The sequence below is a fragment of the Pocillopora verrucosa genome, chromosome 12 (genome assembly GCF_036669915.1).
Source record: "Pocillopora verrucosa isolate sample1 chromosome 12, ASM3666991v2, whole genome shotgun sequence".
Taxonomy (NCBI): Eukaryota; Metazoa; Cnidaria; class Anthozoa; order Scleractinia; family Pocilloporidae; genus Pocillopora; species Pocillopora verrucosa.
The window spans coordinates 14,828,492-14,850,886 of NC_089323.1; the positions used below are offsets into that span (position 1 = coordinate 14,828,492).

A 22,395-nucleotide genomic window follows, 5' to 3' on the forward strand; every position below is an offset into this window, starting at 1 on the left:
GCGGCGAAAATCGCTTTCTTGCCGGGGTTTGCAGCGTTTTGTGATGACCACGTAGTCAAGGAGAGCTTCAAAAATTGCTGCACGGGGCTTTAGATTCTGCTAAAATTCATGAAACTCAACGGCACTTGGACGAACTTTGGCGAGGGAGAATCGATCTATTTACGAGCGGTACGACTAAAACAAGATTCATACAACACATCTCGAACTGTGCACAATCAATTATCGGTTGGGATCTCTCCGTATTTTTGGATTATCAAGATGACGTCCGAGGAGATTTTAAAATGATATATGGGAAAATGGACCTCAAATTTACAGCTGGATCGTAAGCATCTGGAAGAAGGTAGGCGTTGAATTTTGCACCTCTTTTCCTCGTCAATAACTCGGCTACTCCATTTTAAACACATTTCGAAGTGAGCACAAGGCACCCATTGATTCTGAAATAATATATTTTCAAAAATGTCTTTTTATCTAAACATTTTCTGAAGTATTTTAAGTGCCATTTCTTTATATGATGCGCAAGCACGGTCGCCATCTTGTCCCAAATTTCTGGCAATGTTTTGATGCTCCATCTTTCCACAGAAAACTGTACCATTCATGTTAAACATGTGCTATTAATGAGGGAATCCCCTGAAAGCATTCGAGCCTTATCGAGTTAGTGCCGATGCCACACTCGGATATGGGTTCGATTGTATTACATACTTATGCCGTTTGTTGTTGGGGGCATGTTTATCAGTCTGGAAAGTCACGAATTTCTCCAGAAGGTTGCTAGACTCTCCCTCTTGCTCTCTTGTTATCTAAAGTTTAGAACATGCTTTGATGAACTCCCTAACATCTGAGACTGAGCCTCACTCCCTAACACGTCCGCCATTTTGAAACAATCCAAAACTTGCTAGATGCAGAGTATTTCTCAAGTAACATAACTGAAAAAAAAAACAGACAGAACAAAAAGAAGCATTTCTTGCTGATTTCCCAAAAAGAAGTTCATGGTGAGAAACTTCTACAATAAGTGTAAGATTACTTAAAGTTGCAAATTACAGGAATATTTCTTGTGACTAAGCCTGTTTCTAGCCCTTGAGTAACTTCTACTTTTGAAAACACCTGAGGGCACAGTTTTGGGATGTAGAGTTGTGGACAAGTTCTGACTAGCATCCACTTGCCTGAGAGTCATTTTAACTAGTCCAGCCTCTACTTGCCCGCTGGACATAAATAGGTTATAGTCCACCAGCTCAATCACAAAATCTATAAGCATCAAGTAATCAGACCTGACAGCTGTGTACAAATCATGGAATAGCAGTTTTTTGTAATGACTACCAGGGTTACATCTAAAAGGGGAGCTCTAAAAATGGAAAAGTTTTCATTGTTCTCAACTTCTAGACAAAACTTTTCATTAATAATTGAACCTGCTTCATTAAAACAAAGCAGTTGGCTTTTTACAATGTTATTAAAATTCAAGGAGCTCCTAGAATTGCAGTGCATAAGTGGAAGAAACAATAGATTTTATTTATTTGGAATCTAAACTAATCTTGTGAATAATCTTTAAGGGCCTGCTTTGATACAAAGGTTGAATCTGGAAAAAATAATCATTTAATTAGAAATAATATTTGTTCATTTTTGTTACAGAATCTATGACCCATTCTGCCCTTTTATTATTTTACACAAATTCAAATTAGTTTTACACATCACATCATCATGTGAGGTTATTAGACCAATCACAAACATAGGTGTGGAGTAGAAAGCTTCTAATGAATATGACCATGGTAAGATTTACATAATAGGACTAGCACTTAAAACAGTAACATCTAAAAATTTGTTTTGTAATTAAGTAAGCCTTCTTCTAGACTGAGATAAGTTGCGCATGTCTAATTTGGTCATTTCGTCAATACCTCAATGGAAGGAAATGAGTTAACAATCTCAATTCAAGCAAAGAGTGTATCAGATCATTAAGGGATGCCGCAGTGTGACTTTGCACTGTTGCCACCTTTCTTATGTCAATGCATGTTAAAGTCATTGCTTACTTATGAGCTTATTGCACCATTTAGTTGAGTGGACAGAATATCCTTCCTTGACCACTGTGAAGGCAGTGGTAGGATGCTGGTCCACCTCTGGGCACTGCTGAAGGTGATGCTGTTAATGAATCAGAATGATTCAATTGGGTTCCTTACACTGCTGACCTTTTCACCTTTCTTTGACCTTTCATAAAATTATCATTTCAGCCCAACAAAATTTCATAATAAAGTAAAACCCTCTCTAATGTACCCCGTTCCCAACATCTGGCTTCATAGTTCAGTTGACAATAGCACCCAACTATTATCTGGGAGGAAGGAATTCTAATCCCATGGAAGCCTGAATTTTTAAGGCTTTTCTTCTGCAATTGCCAAAAATTGAAGCTCACCTGCTAGGATCATTCAGTCACTTACATGTGTATAATTCAAGCCACTTTTCTTGTCTCCTGGCCAGTCTTCTCCAAATCAAACAAACAAATGGTCTTCTGTATCCAGTTTTCTGAATGCACATCAACAAGGGTCCCTGTAGAAATATTAATGATAAATGCACATCAAAAAAGGATGAGGTCACATTCTTAAAGGATGCTGCACAAGCATGAGGGCAACTTTACAAGGGGCAGCACAGCAAGAGGGTTACATGGTATGTTTTGGTTACAAAAATCGTTCAGGATAAAAGTAGACATTACATCAAGCAAGTTGAGGCTGCAGGGCTGGCCTCAAGAGAAAGCTTTGGTACATGACTGGAAGTTATGACTGGTTTTATTAATGCATATCAATGGTCGAGAAAGTACGATCAAGTTTTACCTTTAACAAACCTTTGAGTGTTGGGATGCAATCCAACAAAATAAAGGATTATAACTTTAATTTTTGAAACAGGATCAAAAACCACAACTATAAATGTACCAGATTAGAGACATTGAATGCTATGCAAGAAAAGGCAGCAGCAACCAAAGACAATAAGCAATAGACATTATGAAGTTTTGCTTAGCACAGAAAATCCAATAATAATCCTCTGAGCTTTGAACTATGGTATCTCTCTATGCAAATATACTATAATATAGGATTTGGCCTCCGGTCTGTTGTTATCATAATAATCTCAGACCTTCTTCAGAATTCATCCTTGGACTGCACAGATCTGCTCCTTCAACAACTTTCATGAATTCCAGTCAAGGAGTCCTGGGTGATGTGGTTGGCAAATATTAGATTTCTCCTAGTTCTTTTATGTGTTTGCTCATTCATCCATTCATTCTTTCATTCAGTTTTTGATCCAAAATTCATTCATTTACATATTGATGATTGATTAAATTAAGTTTCATTTTCACCTCTACTATTTCATTTATCCCAAAATTCAGTTGGTACTTTGCCTTCTTGGTGAGGTAATGCACATAGTTCTGACCATAGATGCTGAATTATAGTTTATTCTCTCGATAAAAATGATTACTGAAACACTTACAAACTGACAGTAAACATCATTTTTTTCTGCGATGTGTGAGATAGACTGTAAGAATAATAAAGTTATTACAAAATGATTAATTAATTTACATAAATCAGAAGGCTGATGGCTCTATCTGGTCACTGATCGCCATATAACAAAATTAAACCATTAAATTCGATTCCAGCCTAACTCTTGTCTATATGGTTTCCGCTTGTTCTCAGGCACATACCAGAGTTTCGTTTTATATTAAAAAAAACAACAACAACAACATTTGAGAAAATAACACTCTGATCATTCTACGATAAAATTTCAACTTCCATTTTGAAGATCAGGTAAAATTCCTGCACAGCCCCATCCTATATTATGCATTCAGTTCTTGGATAGAGAAAACAATGACAAAAACAATACATTGCCATTGGGAAAACAGATTGTTTTACAATAGTATGGGGCTGTGCGGAAATTTTTCTAAGATCAGCTTCTAATGATGTTGGTGATTGCCTCTTTGGGGCGTGGGAAGGGGGTAGCATTTTCCTTTCTTATGGTATTAAAGGTTGGGAACCTTTTATTGGGCGTTATAGGCCATAAACTTGCGTTAACCAATCAGAATCTAAATTTTTTTTCAGGTCTCATTCCAACTACTAGTTCAGTAGTGTTCATAGTTGCGAGGATCGCTTATATCTCATTTCTTCATGTTACCGCAGTGCACATATATGATTTTCATATAATTCCAACCATCATTCACCATTCTGAAGGTTTATTTGAATCCAACATTATGACCAGCTCCCAGTTGGCTTGTTAGCTCAGTTGGTAGAGCGCTGCACCGGTATCGCAGAGGTCATGGGTTCAAATCCCGTACGGGCTTGAATTTTTTTCAGGCCTCATTTCAACCACTAGTTCAGTAGTGTTCATAGCTGCGAGGACCGCGCATATCTCAGATTATACGTTTTTGTCCAAGGCATTCTGGCATTTGTACACGTGTCATATCAGCGTTCAACAGAGCTTTAATTAGTACTACACATATGATACGACCAGAACAGAACAACAACTCACTAACCAATGACCACAGTGAAGCCTGATGTTCCACACTCAGCGTTCAGTGAGAGGAAAAACTGAAGTTAGACTCAGAAGATTAAACGTCAGAGCAGGCAGCGAGCACAAGCTTTGTTTACCTTAGCTTAACAGTAGTAGTTAAGGGGCTCCTCTGGCTAGTAACCAATCACAGAGCAGTATTTTGTACCATGTGACGCAAATGGAGCAATCAGAAGCCTGAATTTGGGTTAGTACTCAGATTGTGAAAAATTAGCGGCCCTAGTCGGAAATGATGTGACATGAGTCAGGGAAAAGATGTCACGTAAGAAGAGAAGTCAGGCCCGTACGGGATTTGAACCTCAGCGATGACCTCTGCGATACCGATGCAGCGCTCTATCCGTACGCTCTACCCGTACGCTCTACGCGCACGCTCTACTCGTACGCTCTACCCGCAAGGGGCTTAATTTTTTCAGGTTTTATTTCAACTAATAGTTCAGTAGTGTTCATAACTGCCAGGATCGATTCTATATTCGTTTTTTAAACCGCAGTGCACACATATGATTTTCGTCTGTTTACAGCCATTATTCACCACTTCGAAGGTTTATTTAGATAATGACCAGCTCCCAGTTGGCCTGTTAGCTCTGTTGGTTGAGCGGTGCACTGGTATCGCAGAGGTCATGGGTTCAAATCCCGTACGGGCCTGAATTTTTTTCTGTCTTTCAACTACTAGTTCAGTAGTGTTCATAACTGCGAGGATCGATTCAGTATTCGATAATGTAACCTGTTACGTTTGATATAATATCATAAATATGTTGTTTTGGATTGTTTAGACGTTTTATATTGTTTCTTTTTAATAAATCTTAAATGGCTCTTTACAGATATTTCGCAAAAGACCGCACATAGCACCTTTCTTTCAGTGGCATGATTCAGGACAAATATCTTCGTACTGAAGTAAAACAGAAAAGATTTGCTATAAGTTGAACACTTTATGGAAGTATAAAAGCCAAGATTTGAAGTACAGATAACACGTTTGTATACAACTGGACAATTAAGATGGAATTCAGGGGGAGGACATCAAGAATCCAATTAGAGAATCTCCAGAGAGCACAGAAGAAAAACTCAGCTTCATGTCTCTGATGAGGACCGAAATGATGTGCTTCAAATTAAGCTTAATCGTTTTAAGGGAAATTTTCTCCGTAAAAAAGAAGTTTTTTCTCTTAGTCTTCAATTAAGTGTATGAATGAATTCAAACTGGATATAGAAACTGATCAAGAACTTTTATTGTGGAATATCATGGTCATGAAGTTTATGTTCACTCACTGTACGTTTTCCTTTGCGTATTTGCCCATCATTTCCATCATTGTTATTATACATTATAACTGCGCTACCGCTCTGACCATGGCATTGCATGGGTGTTGACATTGCACTTTATTTTACTTAAGTTATGGATCTAAGTTTTAGTTTCTTGCTGCGAAAGCAAGAAATAATCTGACCATTTTCATAATTGTGTCCTCACTTTAACAATATTTGTTTATTCGAAAATAATGTATCTTCTTGAATGGCTTTGATTGAAGTAGTTTTATGTGATTATTCTAATGTTCTGAATAAGAATATTTTTAACACCGGAGAGGTTTCATGGAAACAATGTCATCAATCAATCAATCAATCAATTTATTTAACGTGGTCAGAACGCTTAGCTAAAAGCTAGTTTACAGGTACGCCACGAAATAAAAAGAGAAAAGGAAATTATAAAGCCTTATGAAGGTATATAAATTTAAATAAATTAAGATTAAGAACACTAGCTAATATTAACATATAAGAATTTAACAATGTAGTCACCAAGTAAAATGTATAAAATGTAATCATTAAAAACAGTTAATATAATCAAGGATGGATCCTCATGCTCATGGACTCCTCTGCAAAACGTCTTGTACTAGGGTAGGACATTTTGTAGCTTTAGAATGTTTTCAGTCCCTGTTGGTGTTCCTTGATGACACTGAATAAGTTGGGTTATGATCAAGCATGTTTTCATATGAAGGAGACATTGTTTCTTCGCTCTGCTGTGTAGGTAATAGGTTCAATGACTGGTTTATCATTGTGTTTGTACATTTCCTCTTGACTCTGGCCCCAGAGTGGGTTTCAATTGGCGCTTTCATAATCTACCTTGAGGCTCGGCGTTCGATTGCAGCGTCTCGGAAAAGTGGAGAGAAGGCGTTCACTAGTAAAATCAGAAATGGAAGAGGAAGGAGTGGATGCGGCCATGGAGGTACGTTAAGAGCGTGACAGTATGGATTATCCAACTTCTTTTCTGTTTCAAGAAGCTTTTATTCGAAGCAACCCTCTCATTTACACGGTTTCGCGGTGGAAGTACGCTACGATTTCATTCCTCTTTTCGCCCATGGGCTGGAACCGTCTGTTTATGGACGATTCACCAATGAAGTAGCAGTGTCACTGAAAATAAACTTTTTTTCTTTCGCACAGATGCATAGTTAGAACGTACCGAAATGAAACCTGGGGGCATGGCCGTCCACCAAGAAAGCAAAATAATACGAATGAAAATTATTGAGACTGAGAAAAAAGAAGAAGTCATTGCATTTTCCTAATCTAATAACGGTCCGAAATTTTACAAATGTAAATCACAAATTCCAGTCGAAAACAATCAGTTTAGTTAATTAACTGTGGATTGGCCTTCGGACGCCATGTTGAATATAGTATTGTTGCCTAACTTCTTTTCTGTATATAGTATTATTGATTATTATTGCAGCGATTGGTTACAGTTTTGTTTTGGTCTGGGTTATCAAATTTGATAACTATCCTGGACTGTCTGATTTAAGCGGTTACGTTTGACAGTTCTACCAATTTTGACCAGTTTTACAATTAAGTTTGACAGTTCTACCTTCTAGGCAGATAAGGGATCATAACGGTTGGTTTATGGTATGATTTTGGCAGCTTACTTTAAAAGTCACATTCCTTTTTTCTCTCTCCTACTCCCATACCCTCCCCCCCCCTCCCCTCTAACCAAGACCCGCTCTTATATTGCCACCCCATGGTAATTGTTAATGACAAGAATTCACCGATGGTATCTTTTGTTTCACAGATAAAAGTGAGGCACAACGATGATTAAAATTTTTCCAACGATTCTACAAAATGGGGCTCTTTTTTAGACAAACATAGTCAAGTCTGACAGCTCTACCAACTTGGCAGATAACGCAAATTAAGTAAAATTCGACGGGGCAATATATAAAGATTGTTTTACTTGTTTTAATTTTGTCTCTCTTAATATTTAAATCCTCTGGAAGTAATTTGGAAGCATATTGACTGTCATAACTCACAAGGCGGTTATTAATATCTACAACTAAGTGTCGTGGGTGTGAAGGGACTTTACGTTCATCTAAGAGTTGATTGCTTCTGAAATAACAACACCCCGACCGGGAAGTGAGTAATGACTTTTTAATTCCAGGTCTACGAAGACAATATTTTTATGGCTTAAAAAAAAAATTACGAGTGCGCATTATAATCAACGTCAAAGCTATATATTTCGGTAAACGAGAGAGCCATTCTGAGCGGAAGTCGTCTATGGACGACTGTTAGTTGCCGTTTTGTTCAGACTAAATTAATTACGACCACTCGGTGCTCCAAGAAGCCGAATAAGTTTAGTAAGTTTTATAAGGCATGAAACAGTTCCCCTTCATGTTGCGCCAGTAAATGCCCGTTTTACAATTATTTCCACGTCACAGCTCAAAATTTACGAAAGGAAACTTCAACCGCTATTTCTTTTGTAATTTTTTTCTCTGTGTGTGTGTTTAGAGATATAAGACTTTTGGTCAGTTGTGAATCTTGTTTGCTAAAAATAACTACTTATGCATTTCCTCGGAAATTTTCCACTAAGATTTTCAACTTTATTATTATCATTATAACTTTACTTTAATTTTCCGCAGGAAGACTTAATGGGTCGGTTCTTTAAAAGAGAAATAAAAAAGCCGAGCTTTATTCAATTGCTCCGGATAAAAAGAAGAATTGACAATTTACGAAATTGTTTATTTCACAGAAAAGCGTATTGTTTTAAAAACCAGCAAGTCGCGTCAAAAATGCTTTTTGTCGATCTCATAAACCACTCAAACGCGACGTAAAGTTGACACAATGACCTATTCGTAATGAAATATCGGAAGATCTTGACAAATTTAATATCCACACTGAGATGGCTTCCCAATTAAGTGCACGGAACAATACCTGACAAGTTATCTTGTTTTCTTTATTCCGTGTTGCGGGAAAGATATCGCTACCACACCCCAAAAACGATTCCACCGGCAATATTCATGCCTATAATTAGAGGGCAGAGAGATTTCCTCAACAGATCTACACCTGATATGCCCTGATATGTCTAAAATAATACTTAATAACAATAATTCTACTATATCAGCAATGTCAAGTTTCGCTAGATTCTTGTAACACAAAATTTCAGAAAGTAACTTAGTATTTAATCAATCAATTTTCCTTCGTTGTTTATTAACGCAAAACTTACAAAACCTTTCTTTACTTTTAGGGAATCTAAGATGTCAATGCTTTTTCGTTTTGGATTGTTCAAGTTTCGTTGAAAGAATTGCTTACAACTTGTTTAGTAATATTACACATAAGTTATTTACCCGCATTAAGAAACAAGACTTTCCGGCATTACCAAGAGCATGATATTAAATTTTGATATTAATTTGAGTCATTCGAAGTCAGTAGCGCATTTTTTTGTAAACCTTTTAATGAACAAGCTCGCCGAAATCTAGATTTTATTAATGCAAGTTACAAAATAATATCAAATTTGACAGCTTCAACCTTATTCGTAACTTGTCGGAAGAATAGATTCAGAAACAATCCAATTTGAATTTTCCACTGAGATGCATTCTAAAACTCGCTAGGGCCTTTTTCTTTTCTTTTCTTTTTTCTTAGAACAACAGAAAATCGCAACAAGATCTTTCAGTTCTCATGTAAATTTTGCATCGTCATTAACAGGAATATCAAAATTTTGGCCAGCGATCTTTATTTAATACGCAATATATCAAAGCAAGAATTTCACCCTTCAAAGATATTTTCGATTGAACGACAGTGTTTAATAAAAGTTATTTCTCCCTCGGTCCTAAGAGTGTGTTGTACGAGTTAAGAAACCGCCCTAAAGGAAACAAAATGATTGATCAGCGAATAAACAAAACACACAAGCCCCAGCCTTATACAAAGGAAAAACAGAATTCTCACTGTGAAAAATCCGCAAACTATGTATTTGTTGGATTACAATAACGTCACACTGGTCGGCTCCAATTTCCACATCAAAGGACCGACTGTAAGCACTTTTTCACGTTGAAGTCATTAAATCGACGTTTTCTGTCCCTAATGCGAATGGAATAAGCCATTTGAGCACCATTAAGTTTGTAAATAAACCGACTAAAGGCAAAAATGACTACACCAGGTGAAAAAAAGCTGATATAAAGCCTGCCGGATTTTAGTTCTATCACCACTGAAGACACCTGCTAAAAATTTTCAAATTACTCGCCATTTATATTGTTTACGGTATTGATGTTTTGCGTATAATTTCCGGCTTTGAACAGGTCTTGTTTTCCTCAGTAATGTTTTGCTTTCATTTTGTTCACAAAGTTTATATTCTTTTGTCGGTCGTGTTTGGCAAAGACAAAGGCGGCCAAATTATTTATGTATGAGTAGTTTTGCTCGAGGCTTTGTCAGATCTTATTCTCGTATTAACTGTTCGTTAACGCTTAGGTGAAATTAAACCTGCAAACTCAAAATCGAATAAATTGGGTTCGCTACGTGTGTCTTTTTCTTCTGAATCGAATCCAAGCAGAAAAAAAAAATCGCCACAGTCCTCTTCACAGCCATGTGTAAGAAAAAAAAATAATAAAACACAGACAGAGAGTTTTATTCAATGAACTATAACACAAATTAATATTGGTGTAATTTGAAGTCTAAGCAAACAGAACCCATTCAAATCTTGAAGAAAAGGAACTTGAATATTTAACTTCGACCAAAAATTCAATTCATTTGCGATCTCCTTTTGTGCCGCAAAATACTGAAAGATTAAAAATTTTTTTTTGAAGGACCAGTGAATTTTCGCATTGTGCTGAAGGTAAAAATCTTAGTTCAAAATTAGGTCTTCCTCGTAATCAACATTTTTCTTAAAAAGTTTTTGATCGGTAATTTCGCGTTGTTTTGAAACGTCAAGCCGACAAAACCAGTTGGAATCAATAAATACAAACCATATTATTCAGCAAAATGAGTTTTTTATTATATTGGAAGTGAAAAGTACTTCCCTTCTGTTTTTCTAAATATTCTTTACAATTTTACATAGAGGATTTAGTGTTGCGGCGAACGATTTGTAACTCGTTGCGGAGAAATGATTATTGTTTAAAACATGCTTTTTTCGGAAGCCTGGTCTTCCGAAATAAATACGTTATTACAAGATGACAGTCAAGTAAAAAGCAGCTTACCGAGGTCGTTCATTGTAATTTTCCCATACCTTTGATCAGGTCATGAATGCATTTATTAATTTTCTTTTGGGGCCCGTAGAGCGACATTTCATCTTTCGACCTCGCTAACTTTTATTCAATTTTTCAATTGCCTATCTCGTAGGAAAAGTGCGTGAGAGACATTTTGCAAAGCTTGTGCGGACATTAAACGAAACGGGAGGATAATTTGAGGCGATGAATAATTCTCTCATGGAATAAACATCTTAAGGTGCATCAAGTCGATATCTTTTTGAGCTGATTTTGCCAGTATTTTATCGTTTTGCAACAGGAAAATCCTTTGATTTCGGTGCTAAGAACACCAGATGTGACAGCATAGTTTTCTTTGACACATGAATAAATTTATATAGAACTTCAAATTTTCCTTTTAAAACATATTTTGCTATTAATTATATTTGCAATTTAAAGTCGCCGCAGACATTTAAAACTAACAACGGTATTATTTCTTATTCTTCTTGAGATACTTTGGATTAAAATTTTTATAGTTTCGCTTAAGTTTCCAGAGCTTCAAATGAAGCCTCATATACCTTATAATCTTAGTCCGAAGGACGCATATTTAGTATTTAATAATTGCGAGGGGCTGCTGTCATTTTTAAGCACTAATTTCAACATAAATATTCTTCCATGCGGAAAACTGAATTTTTAAATAAAGTTACTTTTCTTTATCATTTCTCGGACTCTCTGCTATCAAATCGCCACCGGTCTTTATATCCTCTATTATTTCGGTAACACCTTCGCCATCTTTATTTTTATTCAAAACCAAGGCCTGAGGCCTTGTTAACGAAGCATTGATCCTCGCAGAGTCAAACAGAAATGAAATTGGAAAGTTTTCTTTACTTCTTCCCGTGTCTAAAGCGTAAGGGACGTTCCCTGAGGACGTGTTTATAAAATGGGCTTTAGAGAGGGTTGAAATTGGGGTAAAAGCAGACTTTGGGCTTCCTACGAAAGTCTCGTTGCTGCGGATGTATTTGAAACTGTCTGGGCGAAGAGCTGGGTGATGGTATTCTCTGACGGCGTCTTGCGGCAAGCGCGTCCAAGGATTCGGTACTCCCATAAAAACGCTGGCTGCCTCACTTTTGTAGCGCGCGAAAACTTCTTCGATTGCTTGTCCCAAATCGCCGCCACATGAGTGTAAAATTAGTTGTAAGACACTAACTTTGATCTTCGGGAAAACTCGTATTAACAGTTCGATCGCCGACGGACGTCGCTGACCCGCGAAATGCATGGAAGGTTTTTCGGACGGTTCGTACTCACTTGAGTAGCGACAGCGTTTTTCTTGCGCTTCCCTGAGGAGAGTTGCTTGGTTGAATCCATGATTCATATCAGTGCCAACCTCGCTTGGAGACTTTCTTTTCAGTCCTATGCAGATGCAACAGAAGAGATAGTTTGATTCAGTTGATGTGTAACAAGTTCAATGCTGAAAGAATTGTTAAGTTTTGTGTTAAACCGACAATCAAAGGTGGGTTAACGAATACGGTTAAGGTTCCCACGAACCTAGATAATATTTATTGCCCAAAATTCATAAGTTTAAGGACAATATAAACGCTTCTGATGGAAAACTGTAACATCTTAATAATTTAGACGCACGTTTAAGCGGTTGGAAAGGTGTACTTCTAGGCTAATTCTACTCCTCTTGAAAAGTTCAAATTTTCCCGAGCAGTTGTGACTAGTTTCTTTAAAGCTGTGCTGCATCGCTTTAATCTGTTTCGAATTTGAGAATCGAAGAAAACCTTCTGTTCAAAATTAATCTTAAACGTCTAAGAATCTAGACATTTTTATCGCAAAAATGATTCAAATTGTTACTTTTTCTGTCGAAAAATATGACGCCAATAGCATTTTCCCTAATGCGGTCGTAAATAGGAAAAACTAGCGTATAGAATTTCTATAATTTCCTTAAAATCTACAAGAGTTGTAGAAACGACAACAACTTGGCTCTTAATTGGGCCATTGTCGAACGTAAATATATGTTCCCCAATTTACAATGTTTCTTTCCATTCCAGGAGAATGATTTAAACAGGAAAACTGAGCCGAATTCTAAAAGGTCTTGGTACTCCAGGACACTTGGCTGGTCCTAAAAGAGCGCTTCTCAAATTTACTGCGTAATTTGTCAAGATTAGTCTACAGTGTTGAATTTCGTTGCATTTTTATCGCCTCTAGACAGCGAAAATGATATTTTAATATCTTTTTAACGTGAAACTAAGCAGCAAAATATTGCTTCATTTGGATAGAGTGCATGATACAAATAAATCGCCCATTTTGAAATTATAGCAAAGACCCTTTCAAAACAGTTACTTGCAACATTGGCAAATGGCAGAGGAGGAAATTGAAAGAATTGCTTGTTTCCAAAACTAATATATTTTTAAAAGTTAAAATAAGTTTGCAATACCAAAACAAGCTAGAATTGGCTTGCGGGCGGAATTCAGGGGGGAAATTTTAATTTTCTTTTCCTAATTGAATGGCTAAAGAGCAAAATTCTGCCTGCCAAACTCAGCAGGGATTAAGATCGCCTTGAAATGAACGAGAATCACATAAAACGGCCGTCGAGCAGGTGTGTGTGCTGCTTTTCAAGCATTATTCAGACCAAATTTAGTAATTTTTTTAGTCTCGCTGATCAACGCAACTGGATACCCCACAAAAGATAAGAAAATTTTAATGAGAGCCTGTTCAAAATTAAACTAGAAAGATACAGAAAAGAAAAACGTTCATACTTTATCGATTTTGGATAGCGCTAATCTTTTCGCAACTGTCAACTGTGGTGTCAGAGCTTGAAGTCAAAACAGCACAATAACAAAACATATATTATCTATGAAAACTTCATTCAAAGCATAAGCTACTTTGAAGGCCGACATCTATTTAGCACCAGACTGGATGTCGTTTTTTGCGGCGTTTTGGATAAATACTTTGCCGTAATCCTATAGTTGGGCTTTGAATCAACAGCCCGACCGCGAATGTGTCTTTTAAAAGGCTTTATCATCATTGTGATGAATTCAAGCATGACCCGTCTTATTTAAATACAAATATGATTCTTTGAGAATCTTTCAGTAATTAAATAAAAATTATCAGAATGGTGAATTGTTGCACCTTGCAAATGATGAGGCAAAACGCCCGTAAAAGGTCTGAAAGCCGAGCAGGTACACTCAGTGTGTCCATCCTTGTGCGAAGATCCAATAAAGGCAGTATGCTGGTGATCTGAAAACAAAAGTATTATTTCACAATGAGGATATAGCGCTCTCTGGCAGAATTTTGGTGTTTAACTTTATAGTGATGAATAGAGTGTCGTGTCATTTATCCTCAAACGCTGTAAAATATTATTCTTCATCTTGTTATTAGGTGAATGTTTCCAAAATAATTGTCCAGAGGAAATTAAAGTGTATCCATTCACTGTTTTCTCTCGTGGTTGTTATGGGAAAAACAAACTTCGTAGTTCGGTATTTTTTTTTGCAAATTTCCTTATCTATGCAAATTTTCTACCAGCATATAGGCTTTCCTTGTGACCGTGTTTTTTTTTTAAAAGAATTATGAGATATGGATGAAATGTGCCTGTTTCCGCCCTCTTCACGCAATTTTTCATCCTTAAAATGATAAAGCATTCTTTTAGAAGCTTAAGGGTGCCACGTTTCGTTTCCTTTTCTTCAAAAGCAACTGAAATTAAAACCGCATTTCCTCGTAAGAAATAACATTGATACAAAAAATGATGTAATTTACAGTGTATCTCATGGTTTCAGCCCAATCTTCACTCGCCGGGTTTTCTATTGAATTGTCATACCAGAAATTATAAATACATATCTATATTTTTGTAAAACAATGGCAAGTTTCAGCATGACAACTTAAAATTCACCTGCAAATGCCGTATTCGTGACAGGAATCGGTTCGGGGCAAATTTCTCTCACAGGGGACGAGGCTTCTTTCTTTATCTCTGCAAAATAATAATGAAAAACAAAAACATACTTTCCTCTTTCGATAAGTAACACATGGCCTGCTTGGATGCGAGCGAAATGGCTCGAAATTTATCTCTCACTCATTAACAAGAACCAGAAAATGAAACAAATTGTAGTGTGTTTATAGAAGTTGCTAGGCCGTTTGGAATCGTTCCAAAGGCAGACATGAAATTACCCAAAAATCATTGGAGTGTGGAATTTTCTATAATGGCTGATTTCCTTCAATTATTGGATTAGTTTTTGATTTAGTCTTTTTATCTCTGCCTTTTTGTGAGGTCTGCTATCTTTTATTTTAGTTTTAATCAGCCCACGTCGGTAACATATGGTGACTGCTTGATGGATAATTCAAACGAAAAACCACAGAATGAAACACCTTGAAATGGTGTATCAAAGCTTTAATGATAATACATCGATTTGAAGTTGTCGCGACAACTTCAAATCATACACCGAGCTCTGGCTTGCACTTAGCAAAATTTACAAGCTGAGGAAAGTTTTTAAGAAAATCAACAATTTCGATTCGGTTTTCTAAGAAGTAAGTAGAGTTGCGCGTGATTACATAGGCGAAAAAGTGATGTTATTAAAACTGTGCTCATTAAGGGCTTTTGTGCTCTTTCAAGTTGAAACTTTTTGCTACAAACTTAGGTGCAGTCAATTGTACAAGAAAGCGCACAGGTTGTGGTTATGTTTTTTTTTTTTATTTCATTTAAGCGTGAAAGAAGTTGCTAGATGTCTTTGAAGCCGTTAAAAACAATTTCAAGAAGCCTTAGACTGAGTAGAAAACTTCAATTTTCAAGACATTTTCCATCCGCAATTGCGCTTTTTTTCTTTACTTAATTGCTTGTTTGAGATCAGATGGTTGCTTAAAGCAAATTCGTTTGTTAAGTGATAAAAAGATATTTCAAATGTTTTTACCTGGTTCGGCGCTAGTGGAAGTCGGAGAAGGACTTCGCGGCGAAGGACTCTGATTGTTGCTACCGCCAACTCTAGTCAAAGCCGTGAACACATCTCCCGGGGGTAGCGGGCTGCGCTGTTCCTGCATCTGCTGGCGGCGTAGCGCTACCTGAGCTGCGAGAACGCGCTGTCGTTCCGCAATCAGAAGACATTTTGGGCACATGCAGTCCCTCCATCGGCAGAATCCCTTGTGGCCCTTCAAGATAGAATCGAAGCCGTGGTTCCGACAGCGCGCGCACTTTGGAGTGCGTTTTTTCTCGGCTTCTTTACTGATCGGGCTATTTCGTTCGCTACTAGTTGTAGTAACGTTGCTTGTTAAACTGCCGCTTTGGGAAGAATAACTCATTGTGCCTCTCCGCTTACTGACTGTTGTTTTTCGTTGTGCACACAGCGTATCGCCTGGTTATGAACCCCGTTGAAGACCAAGTCGCTTGTGTTGTGAGATATCGTATCGATATACAAGTTGGAATGTAAAGTTGATACTGTTTTATATAGACGCGGCCACAAGAGCTCGTCGCCAAAGAAAAACGCAACTGTAAGCGTGATTGGTCGCTCACAGAGATTCATGTCACTTACGGAGCTAATGAGCCGAAAGATTCTTTTGTTAAAAACGTCCGTTTATTGGTCAAGTATTGTCGTGCGGGGGGACACCTGCGCCGTTGGTTTTTAAAGCGGTGGTCATTTCAGTGTATGCGTTGAAGACAGCAGGTGAAGTCCGACTCAAAAAAAAGAAAACTTTATCCGTAAACACTGGCAAACAAAAGCCGTAAAAGGGAGCGACATAAAAAAATTGAGATCCCCTCCAAAAACACAATCCAGTCGCCTGTTAAGTTTCAACTTAATAAGATCAAAAGAGCAAGGCTCCCCTTTGAAAAGGCATGAAAATAAAAGTAATCGACAGAGTATTTCGTAATGTATCGAGAGCACGCAACGGAATATAATGTATGGGGAGGTTTTATTAATCAGATTGCCTCTTATCTTAGAGCAACAACAATTTTAACAACAAATCAAGAGGTCGAATATCGTTGATTACTTACTAGAGGTGTTTTGAACTTGGCATGTCGCTATTTCCTCAAATTTTCCCCCGTGATATGTTCTTTAATCTCTTAATCAATGAACATACGCGCCTTTTAAGTGTAATTAAAACTTCGGGGTGATTTCAGACGTCGTGGAGTTTGTTTTATCATATAAATTCCCTTTTCACAAAAAGGAAGTCCCTTTGAGAGTTAGTCTTGTATTAAAACTCGCTTCCTGTCCAAAGTGAATTAATAATTCATTTTCGCCTTCCTTATGGCACCTTGAAGCGAATTCAAATTGCTTTATAATTTCATAAGGGAAATAATTGCACTCTCATTATAACACTTAAGCATTCGAAAATAAACAGAGCAAACAACGTTTGAAGTTCTTTGAATCACATTTAAAAAAATGAACTTTCCTCTTTAATGCATGTGCTTGGACTTGTGTGTACTTTTCCCCGTCCGGTTTTGCTGCGTTTTATTCTCCGATCAAACATAAACTTCTTGGTTTAATTTCAAAAGAATAACAAAACAGGAGAGGACTGATAAACTCAAATAAACAGCTAAAAATCGATGACAACGCAGGTGGCCAAGCTAGAAACGTACCGTCGCTGCCTCCTAAACAGTTATTCATAGCGTATTTTTAAGATATATTGGGTTAGATTGAATTATTACGGCGACATTTTAACCTCCTGCCATTAAAACAAAATTAAATAAGCTTTTGCCGAGCGCCTCTCCGTTACATTGTCTCAACGAGTTAACAATTTTTTTTGGTCTATATTCATTTTGTTTTCCCGCATTGGAAAAATATCCGTTACACCCGAATCTTGAAAATAACCGTCCGTCCCTAATTCATTTGAAACCAGGCGTTTTTTTCTCTTTTTCCGAAAGTACAGAGTAATTTGTTGATGTTATCTGCTAAGTCACCCCTCTAGAGCGCTGTAAATTTGATTTGTATAATTTAACATTAAAGTCAATTTTCTTCGCCTTTTGATATTCGTTGATATATCTTTATGTAAAAGTCGCCGCAACAGTTTCCTCGTCACACTTAGCGCTATCACGTTTCATTCGAGATTTTATCAGCTGTAGGTTTTTAGAACAAAGTCAAAACCCGGAGCGTTCAGCAAAGCTCATTAAGGTTTTAACGAGATAAAAAACATATATATATATATTGTAGGAAAAAAGATGATTTTTCCAAAATTAGAAATGAGACTCAGTCATAAATGTTTTCGCTTTTGTCAACAATTCAAGCTAAGCCCAGTGTTTTGAACTGTATTTTCTATATTTTTCTTGAATTGAAAGAACTATTTACAAGCAGAAAATTAGGGCCTGAATTCACTTCAGTGCATCAACTACGTTGCATCCGGCAAGAAAATACATCCTTCTATTGTTTAGATACCAATTGCAAGTACTTTTCAGTTTGTGTTTTTTAGAACTAATAACCGAAAATTAGCTGTGAAATTTTGACCGGTACGAAGCGAGTTGATAACATAGTTTTCATGCTGTTAAAACTCGGTATGGTTTCAACTCCCATAGATGAGGTTAAACTTAATGATTATATTTCTTCCAACAACCATTGTCTTTGGGTGGTTTTCTACAAATAAGCTTATTCAATAACGGAAAGTGGGATTTTCATTCGAAAATCATATTAAAAAGCTTTCTTTCCCCTCTATCTGAGTAAATTACAGCTAAGTTCTCTTTATATGCGATGTCCGCAAAACTTTCTGGAGTCCACAGGACATCTCAAGCCATAATTTGTCAGTTTATTTTAAGAAATTAATTTCATTAATGTATATAATATACTTGATTCTCCAAAAGAACAAGTAGATTGATAAACTTCCAGAAAAATAAAAGGAAATAGATTCCAGGTTAGAAATACAACCTAATTTGTTACATGATTTCTAGAACGCGTGTTCCTTAGTGGAGAATATGCCTTCACACTGAGTCAATTAAGCATCAGAGAATTGAGGAAGTTTCTAATTTGATTTTATTTTTTACCTAATGGATGATGCTTCTCATTTTACTCGTCCTTTCATCTCAAAATATAACTCAAAACAACCCGGGCCTCGAATGGCTCGATAACTCGACCACGATAGCGTTGCAAATCTTTCTTTTCAAGTAAAAGCTTGCGTGCAGAGCCAACCTAAGATCCTGTTAACTCCTTCGATAACATCGACATAAGACTTGAAGCGATAACCAATTTTACGGTTTAGCTAACATTTAGCTTCCCTCTTAAGTAACGTGTCGAAGAGTTCATTGCCCATAGCAGCGGAAACTGTATTGTGACGCGGATTTTAAAATGGTATTTAATGCCAGTTTTCGCCTTCTTGTGTGTGGAAGATAAGCGAAAGCTGAGATAAGCAATTGATTTTCGTGTTCTTTACCTATATAAGAGGTGTTGCTATACTTCCTAAGGGTGGGCCGCTCGTAGTTATCCGATAACACAATATAAGACTCACATTTCTCTCTCCGTCAACCACAAACTTACTTGTATATTGTAATAGCTTTACCGAGCTAGCAGTTAAACAAATAATGTGCAAGCAAAAATCGAGAAAAAAAAGACAGCTTTAAATGTACTATTGAGCCAAAGAAGAAAGAACGAGATAAATGGCTGTTAAAAAATACAAATGAAAGGCGAGAAGATAAGGATTCACACGCGTTCCTTATGAAAGAAAAATATTCTTTTAACGCAATATTATGCTATTGTTGTATATTGCATGCAAATTTTGAGCTTTATTCCTGTTAGCCTCTTCAACACGCACGATATTTTGGAAAAGCTAAACTAAACTACAGCAATGGAGCAGTTTGACATTCTACAAAGATGTTCTCAGTTAAAAATCGTTACATAACATTTGTAATTACAATTCCAATCACGAACAATCTATCAAAAGCATAAAGTCTACCACCAATTAAAATTTAATAGGTACGTTTTTATTCATGCAATCCACCACCTTCATCCCCCTTTCTTTTTTGCGTAAGATTTTTGCTTTAATTGAGTCGTGTCCAGGAGGAATATCATCTATTCTTGCAGTTTTGATCGCTTGCAGAATTGCAATTTGATTATAAAACAACTTCGAAAAGATGCTGGTATCAAATGCATCAACAGCACCTTTAAACCGCTAAATTTCCTAAACATGCATTAGCAGAATCAAGGGAATATAAATACAAAGTTAGACGGCAGACAATATTTAACGTTCCACGCAGATACGACTCAGATTTGAATCAGAAAAATGCGGCAAGTAAGATTGTTTCATGTCCTTTCAGAACTTAAGTAACAAGGCGAACTTTCTGTAACAAAAACAATGCAACAAGATGAAATAGTTTCAGCGGATTTTCTCTAATTTAAACACTACAAGATTTACTACAACAATGGCCAGACCGAAAGGTCTGTTTCAAATTAAAATCTTTTTTCAGGAGGTTACGCTCATTAAGTTACTTCAGGTGGCCTCGTGGGACAGGTTTGTAAGAATCGCTACGTACAAATTGAAAATAAATGACAAGGAACTTAAAACAATTGTGCGGTGTAAATTAAGCGAAATTTTTCATCGTGAATGGATCACTCAATTATCGGGTTCTTGTTAAAGGCAAATCGCATTTTCAAGTCGGTAGAAAAGGATAATCAGACAGGAAAAGTACGAAAAATGATGTTCCACGGCATCTAATCCGCTTGATGACAAAACTACGGCACTCTCGCATTTTCAGTTTTGTTTCTGAATATTTACAACGCACCGAGGAATCTCAGAAACAGACAGTTATTTTGTAACAAATGTTTATTAGCAACTCGTGGCTCAAACTCCATTCTTTCGCCATTAGTATGTTTACAAAGTTAGTCACGTACAGGGCTTGGGAAAACCGGGTTCAATAACAAAAGATTAGCAAAAGATTTTGGTTAACAGAGCTGGGCACCTGTGGTTGAAATTGGATGAATGAAAATGAATTAAAGGCTACTCGCGCCTGATCAATGGAGCAAATTTTGATATCTTTAAGATTACAACTCAACAATAGGCACATAAAAACCGTAGCAGAAAGAACAGATATTAATGTTAAAAGAACTTTTAAAGTATTAAAACAAAACCGGAATACTTCTCTCATTAATATCATATAATTTCATTCTCGACTTAACTTTGCTTTTGATTCGCATCGTATGATTATAAATTATAATTATTTGGCACAGCCTAAAAAGAAAGCCGCAAAAATGACTACAATGATTGGTTATTTTAAAAAAAAGGCTGAAAAGCCCAATTTCGTTGAAGAAACTACTTGTTGTAGGAGTTTCAAGAATCAAACACGTTCTAGTGTAGGAAATGATGCTCGACGTGACCAAACGCGAGCGACCACGCACGTTTTAGATCAAGAGGAAAACCGTGTCCAGTGTTTGATTTAATTCAAAGTAGCCCTGATAGCTTCTCAGCTTGTCAAAAATCACACAATTTTGATTTTTATGGATGTTTTTATATGTAAATGCGATCAATTAAAATCCACGTGGAAATGTGAGTCGAAGAGTAATATAATTTTCCCCTGAATAAGCCTAAAACAATAGCGAACATCAGTTATAATTACTAAAAGTGATAGTTGCTTCCAATTTGAAGGATAGAACGTGTCGCTGTTAGGTGTAGCAAATCATTCTTATTTTGATTTTTTTTGTTCAGTAAGTTGCGTATCGATAGTTTAAATGCTTATTTAATGATGAGCATGGTTAACTTCAACTAAAGCGAAGCTGGTAGACATAAGTGTGGTACTGAGACAGACAAAGTCATAAGGAGACTTGATGTTTTCTACCAATGTTGCCTTTGCAAGGTATTTTAATTCAGGTGGACACATCACACCAGGAAGAAGAACTTAAAAAGGAGGAGAAAGCTAAAAAAGCACTCAGAGGGGCTGTTTCAGGAAGGAAAGAAATCTTTTTATATGATTTGTGCCTATACTAACAAACGAAAGCTCAACCAAAGCGCAAATGACGTGGGTACCAGCTCTCGGTATACGTAAAGGGGACAGACATGGAAAGGTTAAGAAAGGGGCAAGAAGAATTAACTAAACCAGCATAACACCAAGATAAACGAGGATGATTGTAGACAGAGAAGAATGATACAGATTGCAAATATAAAATTTAAAAGAGCCAGTCTCGATTTTTGAAGAGGCACGAACAGTGACCTATCATAGTTAGAGCGCGACAGGTAAACGAAAGACCAATCCTTTAACTTATTGAATTTTTAAGAATTCCAAGCGATTTTAGGCGGTGGTAAGAGGTTCTAATAGTGGTGAATTTCACCGTATACTGCCTGAAAAGGCAGAACGCTGCGTACCTCTTCCAGATACGCTGCATACCTCCTCCACGTATCATGAATCCGCTTCAATTCTCGAATATTTTCAGAATAAATTCACCTATCAAGATCATATATTGCCCCTGAATACGTTTAAAAATAATTGACATTGTTATTGAGGAGAAACGCTCAAATAGATCATAGATAAGTCGGTAAAATGTCATTTAACACTTAAAGTTCC

The 22,395-nt window shown here is 36.8% G+C and overlaps 1 protein-coding gene and 1 long non-coding RNA gene across 2 annotated transcripts; one reads left to right on the forward strand and one right to left on the reverse strand.

Annotated features, from left to right (window-relative positions):
• LOC136277284 (uncharacterized) lies at nt 1-8,915 on the forward strand. The gene is made up of 3 exons (XR_010715839.1): nt 1-340; nt 5,346-6,733; nt 7,565-8,915. It is a non-coding gene; the product is annotated as an uncharacterized lncRNA (long non-coding RNA).
• A 1,821-nt stretch (nt 8,916-10,736) lies between these two features.
• LOC131778861 (doublesex and mab-3 related transcription factor 3, truncated) lies at nt 10,737-16,403 on the reverse strand. The gene is made up of 4 exons (XM_059095335.2): nt 15,839-16,403; nt 14,827-14,904; nt 14,070-14,177; nt 10,737-12,347 (listed from the first exon to the last, which is right to left on the reverse strand). Exons 1-4 carry the CDS (start codon nt 16,221-16,223, stop codon nt 11,641-11,643), a joined length of 1,278 nt encoding a protein of 425 aa, XP_058951318.2. The 5' UTR covers nt 16,224-16,403; the 3' UTR covers nt 10,737-11,640.
• Between the last annotated feature and the right edge of the window lie 5,992 nt (nt 16,404-22,395).